Below are 15,664 nucleotides of genomic sequence, written 5' to 3'. Positions count from 1 at the left end.
AAGTCGATGTGCAGCGCGTGGAACAATCTTCCAGCGATGAGCATCCAGCACTGGCATTACAGGGGGAGGGACTAACCGACGACCAACAAATCCAACTCACAGCTCTCCTGCGGAAATGGTCACACGTCTTTGCCGCTCATGATGAGGACTTCGGGAGGACCTCCATCGTCACTCATCAAATACCTACGGGAACAGCACATCCAATCAGGGAGCGTTACCGCCCTGTGCCCCCGAATCTATACCCCGAACTGAGGACCCTTCTGCAAGGTATGTTGGACAGTGGGGTGGTGAAGGAGAGCGCGAGTCCATGGGCAGCCCCCGTGGTGCTGGCCAAGAAGAAGGACGGGTCATGGCGGTTCTGCGTAGACTACCGCAAGCTCAACTCAGTAACGCACAAAGACTCATTTCCCCTGCCACGCATCGAGGAGTCGCTCACAAGTCTCACCCGGTCTCAGTGGTACTCTACGCTTGACTTGGCGAGCGGCTACTGGCAGGTGGAAGTCGCGCCAGAGGATCAAGAAAAGACCGCGTTCACCACCCCTTTTGGCCTGTACCAATTTGAGCGTATGCCTTTTGGTCTGTGCAACGCACCGGCTACGTTTCAAAGACTGATGCAGCGCTGCCTTGGCTCCCAAGTGTATGACCATCTTCTGATCTACCTTGATGATGTCATTGTTTATTCGCCCGACTTCCATACCCACCTGAAGCATCTGGAGCAAGTCTTCGGCAGACTCCAGGAACATGGCCTGAAGCTGCAACCTCGCAAGTGCCGCTTGTTCCAGACTCAGGTGGCCTACCTGGGACACATTGTTAGCAGCCAGGGTGTGGCCACTGACCCAGAAAAGACTGCTGTTGTCCGTGACTGGGCCACACCCACAACCGTCAAGCAAGTGAGGTCGTTTTTGGGGTTTGCTGGGTACTATAGGAGATTCATTCCAGCATTCTCCAAGGTAGCAGCCCCACTCCACCAGCTCCTGCAAGGCCAAAGCAACAGACCATCTGCTCCAATCCAGTGGACTACAAACTGCCAGGCTGCCTTTGACCATCTCAAGCAAGCCCTCCTCAGTGCTCCCATCCTGGCCTATGCTGACTTCCAGGCACCCTTCAGACTGTACACTGACGCCAGCCTGGATGGCTTGGGGGCAGTCCTAGCTCAAGTCCAGGATGGGAAGGAACGGGTCATCGCGTACGCAAGCCGGAGCCTGCACCCTGCTGAACGCAATGACAAGAATTACAGCTCCTTCAAGTTGGAATTCCTGGCTCTGAAATGGGCCATCACAGAAAAGTTTAAGGACTATCTGTGGGGCGCACACGTCACTGTCTTTACCGACAATAACCCACTGGTTCACCTGGAGACCGCACGACTGGGAGCGACGGAACAACGCTGGGCTGCCCAGCTGGCCAATTACTCCTATGAGTTGCGTTACAGGCCAGGGGCGGCCAACGGAAATGCAGATATCTTGTCAAGATTTCGAGGAGAGGCCCCAAAGAACACTGTACAAGCCCTGACATGCACTGCCCCGACAGATTCCTGCTCAAACATGGCATCCTGGGCAACTCGCCAAAGGGAGGACCCCGACCTGCGACTCCTACAGGCCTGGAGGGTAACTCCAGAGCCCCCAGCCCAAGACGACCAAGCTTCCATGTCCCCCCAGCTCCAGGGACTACTTCGAGAGTGGGACCGCCTGGAATTACAAGAAGGAGTCTTGGTGAGACACGTTACAGAACCTGACACTGGCGCCCCAGTCAGACAGATCGTGGTACCCGAGGCCCAAGCCCGATCTATATGGGAGGACTACCACAAAGCCGTAGGTCATGCCCTCGGTGACAAGATGATGTCCCTGCTTAGGAGGAGGTTCTTCTGGGTTGGCATGAGTGCAATGGCCAGAGCGTGGGCTGCTGAGTGTACCACCTGTTTAATCTCCAAGCAGGGGCGACAGCCAAGAGCCCCTTTGTGCCCAATTCCATCTAGCTTCCCATTTGAAACCGTGGCACTGGACTTTCTGACCCTTGGACGCCCTGCAGACTCTTACCAATACATCTTGGTCATAACAGACCTGTTCTCACGCTATGCCCTGGCCGTGCCCACCAAGGACCAGACTGCCACAACTACGGTTAAGGCCCTATGGACCGCTCTCATCCTCCCCTTTGGCTGCCCCGAGCGCATCCTCACCGACCAGGGGGGTGCGTTCGAATCTGCCCTGATGCAAGAACTGTGCAACGTGTATGGCTGCAAGAAGGTGCGCACCACCCCTTACCATCCACAAGGCAATGGAGCTTGCGAAAGGTTCAACCGCACCCTTCTCTCTCTGCTAAGCACAATAGAAGTGAAGCACCAAGCCCGCTGGCCTGCCCACCTGCCAACCTTGCTGCAAGCCTACAACAACTCCACTCACGCCAGCACTGGTATGACTCCCCACTATGTCGTCTTCGGTCGCCACGCTAGACTCCCAGTGGATATGCTGCATGAGGTTGCACCGCCTCAGAAGAGAAGCAACCTCAACGAATGGGTCAAGGACCACCACCAAGTACTCCTGCAAGCCTACGACACAGTCCGGACAAATGTGGAGCGGAGAGTTGCCTGGAACCAGAAACATTATGACCGTACCGCCCGCACCTTGCCGTTGTTACCTGGGGAGAGGGTGCTGGTGAGAAACTTTCGACGCCGAGCTCAAGGTAAACTGGCCCCCCAGTGGCTCCCCTCACCTTTCGTGGTGGTCTCCCAACCGTATAGCGATCGACCTGTGTTTGCAATACGACCGGAAGGGAAAGATGGTCCAGTTCGGACAATCCACCGCAACAACCTAAGATCCTGTCCTGCTGACCCACCAAGGAGCCACACCCACCTGGGCCCATACCAAGGAGAAGTACCTCAACCTGGATTAAATTGGCCGTGCATTCCACCACCCCAGACAAACGCCACCCCTCAAGAAGAACCAAACGCTGCCCCCTCAACATCAGCCACAATGCCACCGGCCCTCGCAGCTGACCCTAACCCTAACGTTGCTCCAGTCACCCCACCCCGTGAAGCCCCTGGCCCAACTCAACCTGAGAACGAAGGGGTAGCCCCTTTGAACGAACCTCTCGACCATGGCCCAGACCAACAGACTGCAACAAATATCCAACAGCGGTACCCAGTCAGACAAACTCGGGGCCCTATACGATCCCAGTGCTCGGGACGATCACTGTAAATAAGTGGGGGGGGGGATTGTTAACGGACACTTGTATGGACATTGAATGGACAATGTATATGTGTTGGCTGATCCCCAAATAGACATTGGACACTCAGTAGTGCTCAGGGACGAGCACTATTAACATGGGGGGGAATTATAACGGGAGTGACTGTAAACAAATGAGGAGCGGGACACCTGTGAGTGTGTGTAGGTGCTGTGCTTGTGACACTTCCCCTCCAGGTGCTCCTAATGATTGCAGCGATCCACCGCCAGCGGGGATTGGTGGAAAACTTGTTTAAAAGCGGCTCTCAAAGGAATCACCGTCATGCAACCGACTACCGACGCCTGCCGAGACGAGGGAGCAGTCTTGCATCCGGAACCGCAGCACTCCAGAGCGAGCATACAACGCACTCAATTCATTCACTAAAGGGAAGTAGTTGCGCCTTCCCCGTGAATGTGTGAATGAATTAAAGCTGACACTGTTGCCGCTTGGCCTTGACTGTCTTTCCCCTCTAAATCCTCACAGCCCGGGAGAAGAGGACGCCGTGGTGACGAGGAGCCTGGCAGACTGTTTTATACAACGCACTCGAACCGGCACCTGAAGGAAAGTAACATTTCTAAACACTCGTACCACTTTGTGTATGGCTCCTGCTTCGAATCCTAGTGGGCGCTGATTGTGGTGTTTGTTTGCTCTCCAGTTCCACACGCAACAGCCGACGCAGGAGAACGTGTGGGCGTGACGAAGCGGACTGCACGTTCTGCTCGACCATCCCCCTGGATCGCTGGAATAGGACTGTCATGGGACTGTGTGTAGGGCCGTGAGTAACCGTGAACTGTGATAGGCTCGTGAAGCCATTCTTATCCCCGGTGACTGCTGACGCGTTTTCATTTAATTTGTTATTTCCTTTTGTGATCGTTGCGTTTTATTGTGACCACCTTATGTCGGTTACCTGTGTAGACTTGGTAATTATATTATGCCTCTTGAATGGGCTATTCTTGTGACCCTGTGACGAGCCCGGTAGCCTACGCCGATGTTTTGTAGTGTTGTGTTCCACATTTCAATCGCCTCTTTTGCTGTGGTGTGCTGTGCCGATTAGGCCTACATTTTGACGTGAAAAATATTTATAGTGCACTGAGTGTCTTCGTGTTGGCGGCGCTGGGCTTTGTCTCGGGTCCATAGTGTAGCCTACATATTGTGGCCGTTGGCTCGGGATATTTGCATTTTGCACACACTGCCTGCTGTAGTGATTGTTAGTGAGTAGTTTTGCATTTTTGCACGTACCGTGTCTGTGGCATTTGTAGTGGTAATTTATGACCTGCATGTCTTGCACATTTATTTATTCATGACTTCTTGCACCCCTATGCATGTAGGAATTTGACTGTGTTGTGTGGTCTCACCTCTAGTGGGCAGTGTAAGCAATTTGTATTTTTCCCCTGTGTAACTTGCTACTATGTATGAAGGAGGATAACTGTGGACATCTCTTTAGTGTGATTTGTTTATTGTGCCCTTTGGGGTTGTACATTTTGTTTGTTTTTGTTTGTTTTCCTGAATGTGGTTTTATGCCTCTTAAGGCCTTTTTTTACTCATTGTCAAATAAATACCCCTTTCTCGTGAAACTCTCGTCCTGGTATTGTTGTGTACTTTAAGGGTCTATTACTTGTGCAACCTGCAACTTTACACTATCACTCTATTTGCTAACTTTGCTATTGCAAACTGTTAATGTGCTAACTGTTAAGTTGGTATCAGTTGATATTTGTGTGGTAATTTCCTCATTTTTGACAAGTGTACACCAGCTCAGAGTGCCCACCGTGATTCTTACTGTTCTTCTCTTGTGTTTTTTCGAGATGTTTCGTCTATACCCAGACTGCGGACATCCGTGAGCAAAGGGGGACCAACACTGGAGATGCTTGGAGTGTCTTGGGCAAGGACATGCTGAGGCTGCCTATACAGAGGAAGATGACCCGTGCAACGTGTAGACTATTCCTCTTTCTCCTTGGCTAACTTGAGGAAATGCCTAAACCACTGGACAAAATGGCAGCAGCCTCTGCTGACCAACATACTGTATGTCCGCCATGCCAGTCGAGAGGGAGGATAGCCTTGATATGCTAGCCAGATAGAATAGCAACCTTCCTCACCTCTGCCAACTTCTTCTGCAGCTTGACATTTTCAGAACACAGTATTTCAGAACAAAAATTTGCAGTTGTACTATATCAGGGAAGTTATTACATAATATAAAATATTATGTAGCTCAGCTGTATGCTGATTGGGCATCCTCAGGAGAGACTAGTGTGTTTAAGCTATTAATATTCAACCAGAAATCCCTTAATGAATGTTTTAATTAGGACACAGTGCCCTTTCATCTTTAAATGGTGTTAGTTTTTAAATCCCTCTGAGCATTTGGGACATCATTGATTGTACTATACTCTACAGACAATCGCTTCTTTTGGACGTGACAGATATACTTGTGTATATTTTACCTCTTGCCTAGTTGTGAACACATTTTAGCATCAACTCTTCAGTCAACATACAATTCCTGAGCAACATACAACAAGAGGTGAAAGAAATAATCAATCTACTTAAAGGGACAGTTTGGTCAATTTCAACATTCAGTTGTAATGCTCACACTACCCTGGACTTGTCAGTGCCTGAGATTTTTTTTTCTTCTTCTTCAGCCGTTTCCGAGATCCTGGTCATTGTAATGGGGGCAGCTCTTTGTTTACATTTCAAAAAAACATTTTTATTTATTCCCAAAAACATCCAAAAGGTTATAAAACATCAGCAGACAACTAGCAAACAGCAGTACCTTTTGGGAAAATATTTGGAGTTGGCCTATGTTTCATTTTTTAAAAATGTAAACAAACGCTGCCCCCATTAGAATTGCTCATATCTCGGAAAGGGCTGAGCCGAAAAATGTGGCCAGGTACTGACAAGTCAAGGGTAGCATGAGCAATACAACTGCATGTTGAAATTGACCAAACTGTCCCTTTAACATACTCCCAACACCATGCTGCTTGTATAATGAAAAGTGATTACAGATTTTCAGATCCCTATTCAGATTCACTTATACTCAGACACTGTAGTAATAATGACACAATGACAATAACACAATAACGCTAAATGACCTTGTGATACAGGAAATCTGACAATCTATGGTAAGTCAACTCTGTAGGTTTTTTTGTCTTAAAGGGCCAGCTTTCTTGTAAAGAGCATTCTCAGTGATACCAATATGGCACAAGTGAACAAAAGAACTACCTCTCTACAATTTGAGGAAAATCAATTTCATAAATTCTTTGAAGCATTACTACAATGCTAGTCCGAATTGCATGCAATCTCTTGCAATCTATGCCTGCTCTCCTTGTCGACAAGCGGGAGGAGTCTCACATTACATTACTTAGCTCTTAAAACATGCATACCTTCATGCATTTTGTCAAGGCACAATTTGATTTGACAGTGTGTTAGAGCCTGGAACTTTGCATTATGACTTTCATGACAAAAATAATTTGCTTTTTTGCACCAGTGAGCAGTCCCTGGCTCTTGAATATATAATACTATTTTCATGGATTCATTAGAGCAATCACACATGACAATGAACCACTGCTCTTGAAGGCTATACACAGCATCCAGGATTTTCTTGGCGGCCATTTCATGAAATATAACAGATAAAATTGTATGAGCACCCGGAACTTGAGGATTGTCAAATAACTGAACCGTATGTATCTTAATATTCAGCATGCACTCCTTCACAAGACCCAGCTATTTTCCTCCTAATTGCAGTGAAATAAGCAATTTCGCCTCCACTAGGTCTTGCAGAAAATGAGAGGGGAGCATGCTGGACTGGTAATATTATTTGCCGTCTCTTTTTCCCCCCATCTCTCTCTTACTCTCGGAGATGACAGCTGTTTTCACCGGGCAGAGGGAGGGATTCGGCAGAGCAGCCCTTTCCCAAGCACTAGCTGTGAACCCAAGTAAGCGTGGTTCAGAAATTGCCTCGGCCAGCCTAATGTGACACATCTTCCCCAGTGAGTGTGACTTTTGACAAATGAATGCTGTTACACAGTGAGCCGTCACCAATTTGTACAGCCGGCGTTGGAGACATGGGGGGGCTGCCATGAGGTTGACTCCTACTGGAGAGAGGCAAAGGCTGGACACCCAACCCATATTTTGTGCGTGCGTGCATGTGCATGTGTGTGTGTGTGTGTGTGTGTGGGTGTCTGGTTGTGTGTGTGTGTGTGTTTGTGTGTGTGTGTGTGTTTGTGTGTGTGTGTGTGTGTGTGTGTGTGTGTGTGTGTGTGTGTGTGTGTGTGTGTGTGTGTGTGTGTGTGTGTGTGTGTGTGTGTGTGTGTGTGTGTGTGTGAATTTTCATTAGTATTTGCCTCAAAATACATCTTTTTTTACAATGCCTCCAGCCTGACAACAGCAGTGTGCTTTTTGCTTCAATGGCTTTAACAGTGTGCTTTGGTACTGCTTTTTGTACCAGGAGTGAGTTGAATATTGCACTGCACCGCTTCAAGCGCTTTCATGAAAGATGTCTACTGCATATTTCTCTCAAGGTAGCCAGTCCTGAGCTTGAACCGTGGATTTATTTTTTATGATAGAATAGAGATATGCTGCTCTAGCATGGTCACATGGTGAACCACTGGCAGTCAATCATACAAGGTTTATATTTCATGGAAGTGCTACTTTACTGTATTACAGTACATGACACTTCATCAAAATATAAAGGCAGTTGATGGATTTCTTGACTGACTGCTTTATCTGTCATAGTGCTTTTGGGGGTTATAGTCACTGAATAATTCAGAGAAAAAAAATTGCACACCGTCAGAAATGGTCAGAGATACTATATAATTCAAGTGTAAATCCTAAGGACATTGCTCAGCTCACTGATAAAATAAAAACTGGAAGGTTACCTGGAGCGTTTAACCCACCTGATGTGCAGTCATCCCCTGTATATCCCTCTTGGCAAACACAGAAGCTGTCTTTGCAGACTCCCTTTTGGCTGCAGTTGTTGGCGCAGTAGGCCACTGAGCAGTCCTCTCCCAGAAAGCCCCCGCGACACTGGCAGGTCCCATTGATGCACAGGCCCTGGTCGGAGCAGTCGTTCAGGCACCTGCTCTGGGAACAGTCCTCGCCAGTGTACGCCTCCTCGCACACACACTCCCCGTCGAGGCACAGGCCGTGGTCCGAGCAGTCTCCCGGGCAGCGGGCCTCGGAGCAGTTGTCTCCGCCAAAGTCTCGGTCGCACACGCACTCGCCCTCGATGCACATGCCCTGGCCTGAGCAGTCGTCGGGGCAACGGGGCTCGGAGCAGTTCTTTCCCGTCCATCCCTCCTCGCATACGCAACCGCACACTTCCATGTTGAAGGTGCCGTGGCCACTACAGCCGGGGAGGAAATCTAGACGCCCTGAAAGATAAAAAAAAAACCATAATCACAAACATTGTATATACCACAGACAGAGACATAAACATGCACACACAGATGCGTGATGTAATCATAGGAATGTATGCACACATACTACATGCACACACGCACACATTTTGGTTCATGACCGGAGTCAAGAATATCTGGGAAGATTCAGGTCATGGTAGGCAAACAGCTGTTACAAAGTAAAGCAGGTACTGTGTTTTCTAAGCAACTGGATCAAATAGCCGAAGACTGGTAAATATACGGAGCCAGAGATTTCAAGATAAAAAAAATACAGCCGCTTACAGTACAGTAGATATTCGTAGCATGCTCCACGTTTTTGGGTAGATAATACCTCTCAATTTCAAAGTCCACGCAATGAACAACCCCGTTCTTGCATAAACTCAAAATCATGTGAATGTATGCCACCGCTTTGCTGTGACCTCATTCATTGTTTTTCTTGCGAACTACTAGCATGTTCCGGTGCGTCAGCCATTCCTGAGTGAACTCCTTAGAGGAGCCCGTGCCCTTGGCCTGCAGGTGTGGAGGATTGCTCAGGCAGACGCGCGTCATGATGTAACACCAGCCCAAGACCCGCCACAGATGGGGACGAATCCTAATGCTGCCGCCGCCCGCTGATGCACCACCACCACATGTGCACGGACGCGCACGCACGCACGCACACACACACACAGCAGCTGCAGGAGTAATGGAGTAGCTGTCCCACCCATCCCACACACACACACAAACAGACAGACAGACACAGACATCCACACACACATGCATGCATGAACACACACACACACAAACATGCACGTATGCCTACAAAAACACACAGCACACATGGACCTAGCCAACCCGTGGCACTCACCAACGGCTGAACTCTCGCCGCAGCAGCTGGAGCTGCACTGCGCCCGCAGCAGAGACACCTCCCGCTCCAGCATCTCAATGCGGTTGGCCAGCTGCTGGATGGCCGGGCCGTTGGAGCCTCCTCCCGCGCAGCCGCACGCCTGCTTGGGGATGTTGATGCGGTGGGTGAACGTGACTTGGCTGTCCGCGTCCGACGTCGTGTCCTCAGAGTACTGCGAGGGCGATGAGTCACCACCGCTGCCGCCTTGCGCGTCCCTCGTGCCGCCTTGGTCGGTGGCCGACTCCAGGTCTACGGAGCAGAGGGACTCCAGGGGGACGTTGATGTTGTAGACGTGGTTGAACACCATGGGCTGCGTCTGGTTCTGGCCCATGGTGGACCCGCCTCCTCCTCCGCCGTCAGGTGCCTGGCGCTTGACTCGGGTGGTCCGCACCAGGTTCCCACCGTTGCTGGGAGGGAAAGCAGTGACTCCCGCCAGGAGCAGAAGGGACAGGGGCAGCCCCACCACCACACAGCCTTGTGGCATCGCGGAGAACCGGATGTGTCACTTATCTTTACAGAAGGGCACCTAAACTGGTACTGCCCTACAAGAGAAAGGGGGAAAAGAGAAAAGATAGGGAAAGTATGACAGAGCAAATAACTTAGTTGTCAAGCATCAATTTGTAATAGTTACGTAATAGTGATTCATCTTGGCACCTTTGTCTTTGTTTTTTTCCTCCCCATTGAGGCGAGTACATAAAAGTGTAATAATGAAGCACCGGCAAAAGCATTGAGCTGATCCCTGCCCCCAACAGGGACATTGTTTCAGTAATTCTCCTGCGCTCTTATCCTTCTCATCTGCTACGAAGGCCGAGAGCAGGCGCTAAAAAAGCCTTAAAATGAATCACATCAACACAGCAACTCCAGGGTGCTCTGAGCATCTGGGCAGAGAGAGAGTGATTACGGCAATGCCATTTTCCATCTTTGTTAGGCTCAGAGATAAGTCTTTAGAGAGCCTCAATGGGGAGGGTAAAAAATGTGTGTCTTTGAGAAAATGACTGCTGAATGTTGGACTTATGAGGAAAAAAATCTATTTCCCAAGAACACAGAACGGAAATGTTAGATGACTGTGGCCATACCCAGCTGCAGGATCGCTGACGGGGGGGGAAGGGTATGTTGTCCTGGGCCCAGGGACATAGAATGGGGGCCAAGAATTGGGTCCTTATTACATTGTATGTATTGGGTAGGTCGCCCTTTCAGACGACTTTGTCCTGGGCCCAGTGAAAGCTGTCAGCGGCCCTGCCCGGCTGTACATAGTAATAAAAAAAGAGGGTAATGCATGAATCAGTCTCAAGGTCCTTTAGTTTTACCTAGTCCTCTCCCCCTGAAGACCAAGGGGTGGGTGATTGCAAGCTTTTTGGGCACTATTTATCTTCCTCTTCCTGCCGGACTGTCAGAGTGGAAAAGGCTTGGCTCTGTGAGTGGAAATGTTTCTATGGAAAGTTTTTGTGTTTATTTCTTTGTCCCAGGGCATTGCTGTTTAGAATTGTTGTATACCTTTCAGAAGAAGAAAAAAACAAGATGCAGGGTGCTGGCTTAAGAATCTGTTTGGAGTAGCTTACAAGGATTTTTCCACCTCAACTTTCGGCTGTGAAAGTATCTCCCTGTGCCTCCTTAGCATAAGGTAGGATGGAAGCATGCGGTGGCGCCGGTGTCTTAAATCCTCTCTCACTGAAGGTCTCTTTGACAGTAAACAATCTCACTCCTCGCTATCTCTCAAATGAATATATTTCAGCCACCGCTTTTGATATACACCACGGCAATGGGAGCAAAAGATGCTACCCGGAAAAGTAAACAAACAAAATAGCGTGCCAATAAATATTGTAGACCATTCTTAGGTAATGCGTCATAATGCGTCAGACTGAACAGCGACTTTTCAAACAACCCTACAGACTGTGATGCAGGATTTACAAAATAGTGAAACGAGGTGAAGAACAAGCTCACAATATAGTAGGAAAATCCTTCTGCTGATCCAACTGGAGGACACGAGTATATATAATGTACATCTGAGAGCTATATGAAAGCCTTAAGACATACTACGTGGATTCACAGAAATCTTTCTGTCCCTATGAAATAGGGCTGTAACAATATTGGATCGAACTGAAAAATTGTGATACTTAAAGTATAACTTCAGTCAATTTTAACATGCAGTCATTTTTTTTCTTCAGCCTTTTCCAAGATCCTGGTCATTGTAATGGGGGCAGCTGTTTGTTTACATTAAAAAAAAAAAACATTTTTATTTATTCCCAAAAAACATCCAAAAGGTTATGTAACATCAGCAGACAACTAGCAAACAGTGGTAACTTTTGGGAAAATTGGAGTAGGCCTATGTTCATTTAAAAACAAAAAATGTAAACAAAAGCTGCCCCCAGTAGAATAGCTCATATCTCGGAAAGGGCTGAGCCGAAAAATGTGGCATCACCGGGTACTGACAAGTCAAGGGTAGCGTGAGCAATACAACAGCATATTGAAATTGACTGAAGTGGTCCTTTAATGTCATGATACTGTATCGTGATGTAAGGAGGCAGTATCGTTAAACGTCCTTTCAAAATTTTGTTATCCTTCAGTCCAGAAAACAACCATATGATTCAATGTGATAGTGCTTCCAAGCTTCATATGAGATACATTTCAGAAATCGTGGGGTATATCAAACCGTAGTTCAAAAATCGTGATATGAAACAAAACGTGAGTTCAGTGTATCATTACAGCCCTACTATGAAACCAGTGCTTCTATTCTTTCAGTTGATTACTGACAGGTGTTAATTCATTTCTTGACATCAGATTTTTTTATCCACCAAAGACAATATAGTCAGACAAAATGTCAAAACACTCCATGCCACATAGTTAGATGGCTTTTTTTACAGTACATGGCATGAGCCCAACTGGCATTGCAGGTTTTTTTTTTTGCATTGGGTGAAAAGACATCATCAGCAGGCATAATGTCAGGGAGCCTCTTCGTTACTGCTGGGTGGCCAATTAGACAGTTGCACGGAGAAGACCCAGGGGGCTTGGCGCGGCCCGGCTGCAGAGTGTCCACCTCGCTCTCCTCATTTATACCTTAGAGGAGTACGGTGCCTTTCAGCATCCCATCTCTCCTCTCTCCTCACTCCTCTAATGGCAGCTCTCATGGGCAGCGCTGCAATTAGTGACGGCAGGATGGAGGCTCACAATATCACGCTTTGGCCCACCTCCCATCGTTAACCACAAAAACAGCGCAGGTGCGTTTGAGTGTGTGTCTCGGTGTGGTGTTGTGTCTGCTGTGACAGAGAAAGAAGGGGACAGAGAAGAAAAGAGAGTGAGAGCGAACGTGAAAGAGAGAGAGAGAGAGAGAGAGAGAGAGAGAGAGAGAGAGAGAGAGAGAGAGAGAGAGAGAGAGAGAGAGAGAAAGAGAGAGAGAGAGAGAGAGAGAGGGAGGAAAAAAGTAAGGCTACTGCCGAGTGAGGTAAAAAATGTGTAAGAGTTTTCTTATCCTGTGTTCTTTTTCACTCTTTTCACGGACATCAGAGGTCTCTGTGGGAGTACAGCAAATCAGAAAATGAGCACACTGCGGGGATTGGCATGAGGGTATCACCCAGAGATGAGGCGTTACATGAATATGAGTGGGAGTGCCAGCCCGAGGACATAACAGTGTGAAAGGACCGCTTCGGCATTGCCTGGTGAGAAGCCCTGAAGCCAGCCACTTTCCTGCCCATCCATGGACAAAAAGAAGGAACACAGCAAACAGTCCTTGCCCTTCACACAGCCCACTGCCAAGCTCTGCTGCTGTCTTTTTTTCCCCCTGCCGTTTCGTGCTTTAGTCTGAGTGGTGACCACAAGAAACGTGAATCTGTAGTCGTTACTGTAGAGCAGGGGCTTGGTGACAGAACGGCTGTCACAGTACAGCGCTAAATCTGTGCCAGTGCCCCCCTGACAGGATGGCACGTGCCCGCCTTTCCACCGACGGATGCCGACAGGCCGCAGTGCGAGCTAATAAGCATTGGCAGCTCTGGGCCGGTGGTGACATGCTGTGAACAAAAGGATCGATACGTGCCAATTTCGGTAGCTGCCCACCCCTTGCTGATGTGCCCTAAAGCCACTGCTGTCAAAGTGGGGTATGTGTATCCTGAGGGGACAAGTTGATCGATAGGGGTACGTACGGGTGTGCTGTGTGTGTCGACTGCACGTTAAATAAAAAATGTTATTTAACTCCCAAAACAGTTGAGGTTTAGCAGCCTTGGTGCCTAAAAATGACATTTTCACGAGTGTGTAACAGCACAATAATATCACTTTATCTGACATGTGAAAGAAATGTTTGCAAAATCTAAATAAATGCAAAATAGCAACAGCCTTCAAATGGATTCTAGGAAACATAACTTAAAGGGACACTGTGCAGGAAATTGTCAAAAAAGGTACTGCAACTATGCTGCTTATTGAAATTGGGCCGCCTATTGTCAAATTTGATCTTTATATGAAAGTTTACTAAGTATTATACAAATATTTTCTAGTATGGTCCAAGTCCAGTCATTTTTGCAGCTAAAAATGGCTATTTTTGGAAATTCAAAATGGCGGACCATGGAGAAGATCCCTCTTTTCATGTATGAAAAATGCAATTTTTCCAGTCATAATGAATACTTAGAATTTGATGCTGGTGGTAAGTATTCATGAAAAAGGTAACATTAGTGAATGGGTAGCATGGATTCTGGAAATAAACAACTAAAAATCTCACACAGTGTCCCTTTAACAACAAAAACGAGCTTATTTCCTAAACGATATTATCTACATGTTACAGTCAACATAAACACAGAATGATGAACGGATGCAGCTGCAGCTGGAAATGTTGAAATGGCCCATATGAAACAATGATCAATAATATTGATGTTCTTCACTCAGTTCTTCTTTTAGACAATAAAAGGAAATAATTTTTTTCTAGAATCTCCTAACTCCAATCCCCAATCCCCACCCCTGACTTTCCACATGTCTGCACACACCATACCTACACATGGACACATGTACGTGTGTGTGCGTGCATCCATGTGTATGTGTGCGCGCGCGCACACACACACACACACACACACACACACACACACACACACACACACACACACACACACACACACACACACACACACACACACACACACACACACACACACACACAGACACACAGCCAATTCATTCAGAGTTTGCATGCTTCCCAACCTGCTTTAAATTTGTGTGTTTGTGTGTGTTTTTTTTCAGTGCAGGCCTATACAATAAATGCACAGTACTATAAGAACATTTAAGACATAAAGGCACACCACTATGTGTGCAATCAACTGTTAAATATAAGTACTCTTGTCAGTCCTACGTATATTTCTTGAGGAAAATGAAATGGTAATTTTGATATATATTTGTGATGTTTGCTATTATATCATGACATATATTACCTATAAAATAACCGCTGACCGCAGAACATTGCGGGTAAGAAATGGAGGTAGTTGTCAGTGTTTTATCTTTCTACAGACATCAGTAATATGTGAGCAAGGAAAGCATATATCTTCCATACAATTTAGGATGGCATCCTGGTGTGATTGAAATGTCAACCAGGACGGCACTGCCTGACATATTCTATGATTTACAATAATGGCTTGTTCAAGTTTCATGAAAGCCATGCATGTAAACGTCTGGGGCAGATGGACTGTTCCCATCCGTACCTGTGTCACATTACTAATGGAAACATGTAGTCAGTGTCTGGCCCGTGCAGGACAGGCAACAAAACAAGACTCTTGAAAACACATGTTTGTTTCATTACAGGTGGCACAACAGCACAAGCCTGCTCTTCAGTCAAATTTGCCACATATGTTGTTAGGCAGGGAGTTCATGCAGGCACCATGGGCATGGCCAAACTATGGCTAGAATGTGGAGAACCCCGGGGGGAAATAGTAGCCCGATGCAGAGCGATAAGGCAGGAAGAACCGTGTGGAGGTGACGTACCAGCAGGGTGAGAAAAGCATTAACCTTTCGCTAAGATAACAGATGGTCTTATTTGTCTGCCTCATACTGCATCTGGTTTGGAAATGCTGGGGGAGACAGAACGGATGCACCACGGTGAGCGCTTACCCGATTCTGCCATTTTGATTTAGCCTGTCATAAAGACGCCTGTGAGGAAGGGGGAAAAAACAAACAAATAACCCCAATGACAAATAGATACAATGGGATAAGA

The 15,664-nt window shown here is 47.5% G+C and overlaps 1 protein-coding gene across 1 annotated transcript in view; it reads right to left on the bottom strand.

The window, feature by feature from the left end:
* Nucleotides 1-9,970, bottom strand: part of tnr (tenascin R (restrictin, janusin)) — a 51,134-nt gene extending 41,164 nt beyond the window's left edge. The window contains exons 1-2 of the mRNA XM_063219913.1: nucleotides 9,448-9,970; nucleotides 8,100-8,576 (exon numbers count right to left, since the gene is read on the bottom strand). Of these exons, the coding sequence (XP_063075983.1) occupies nucleotides 8,100-8,576; nucleotides 9,448-9,970 (1,000 nt within the window). The remainder of the gene's footprint in view (nucleotides 1-8,099; nucleotides 8,577-9,447) is intronic.
* Between the last annotated feature and the right edge of the window lie 5,694 nt (nucleotides 9,971-15,664).

This window comes from Engraulis encrasicolus, chromosome 16 (assembly GCF_034702125.1).
Source record: "Engraulis encrasicolus isolate BLACKSEA-1 chromosome 16, IST_EnEncr_1.0, whole genome shotgun sequence".
NCBI classification, from domain to species: Eukaryota; Metazoa; Chordata; class Actinopteri; order Clupeiformes; family Engraulidae; genus Engraulis; species Engraulis encrasicolus.
This window is presented reverse-complemented; position numbering and strand designations above follow the sequence as displayed.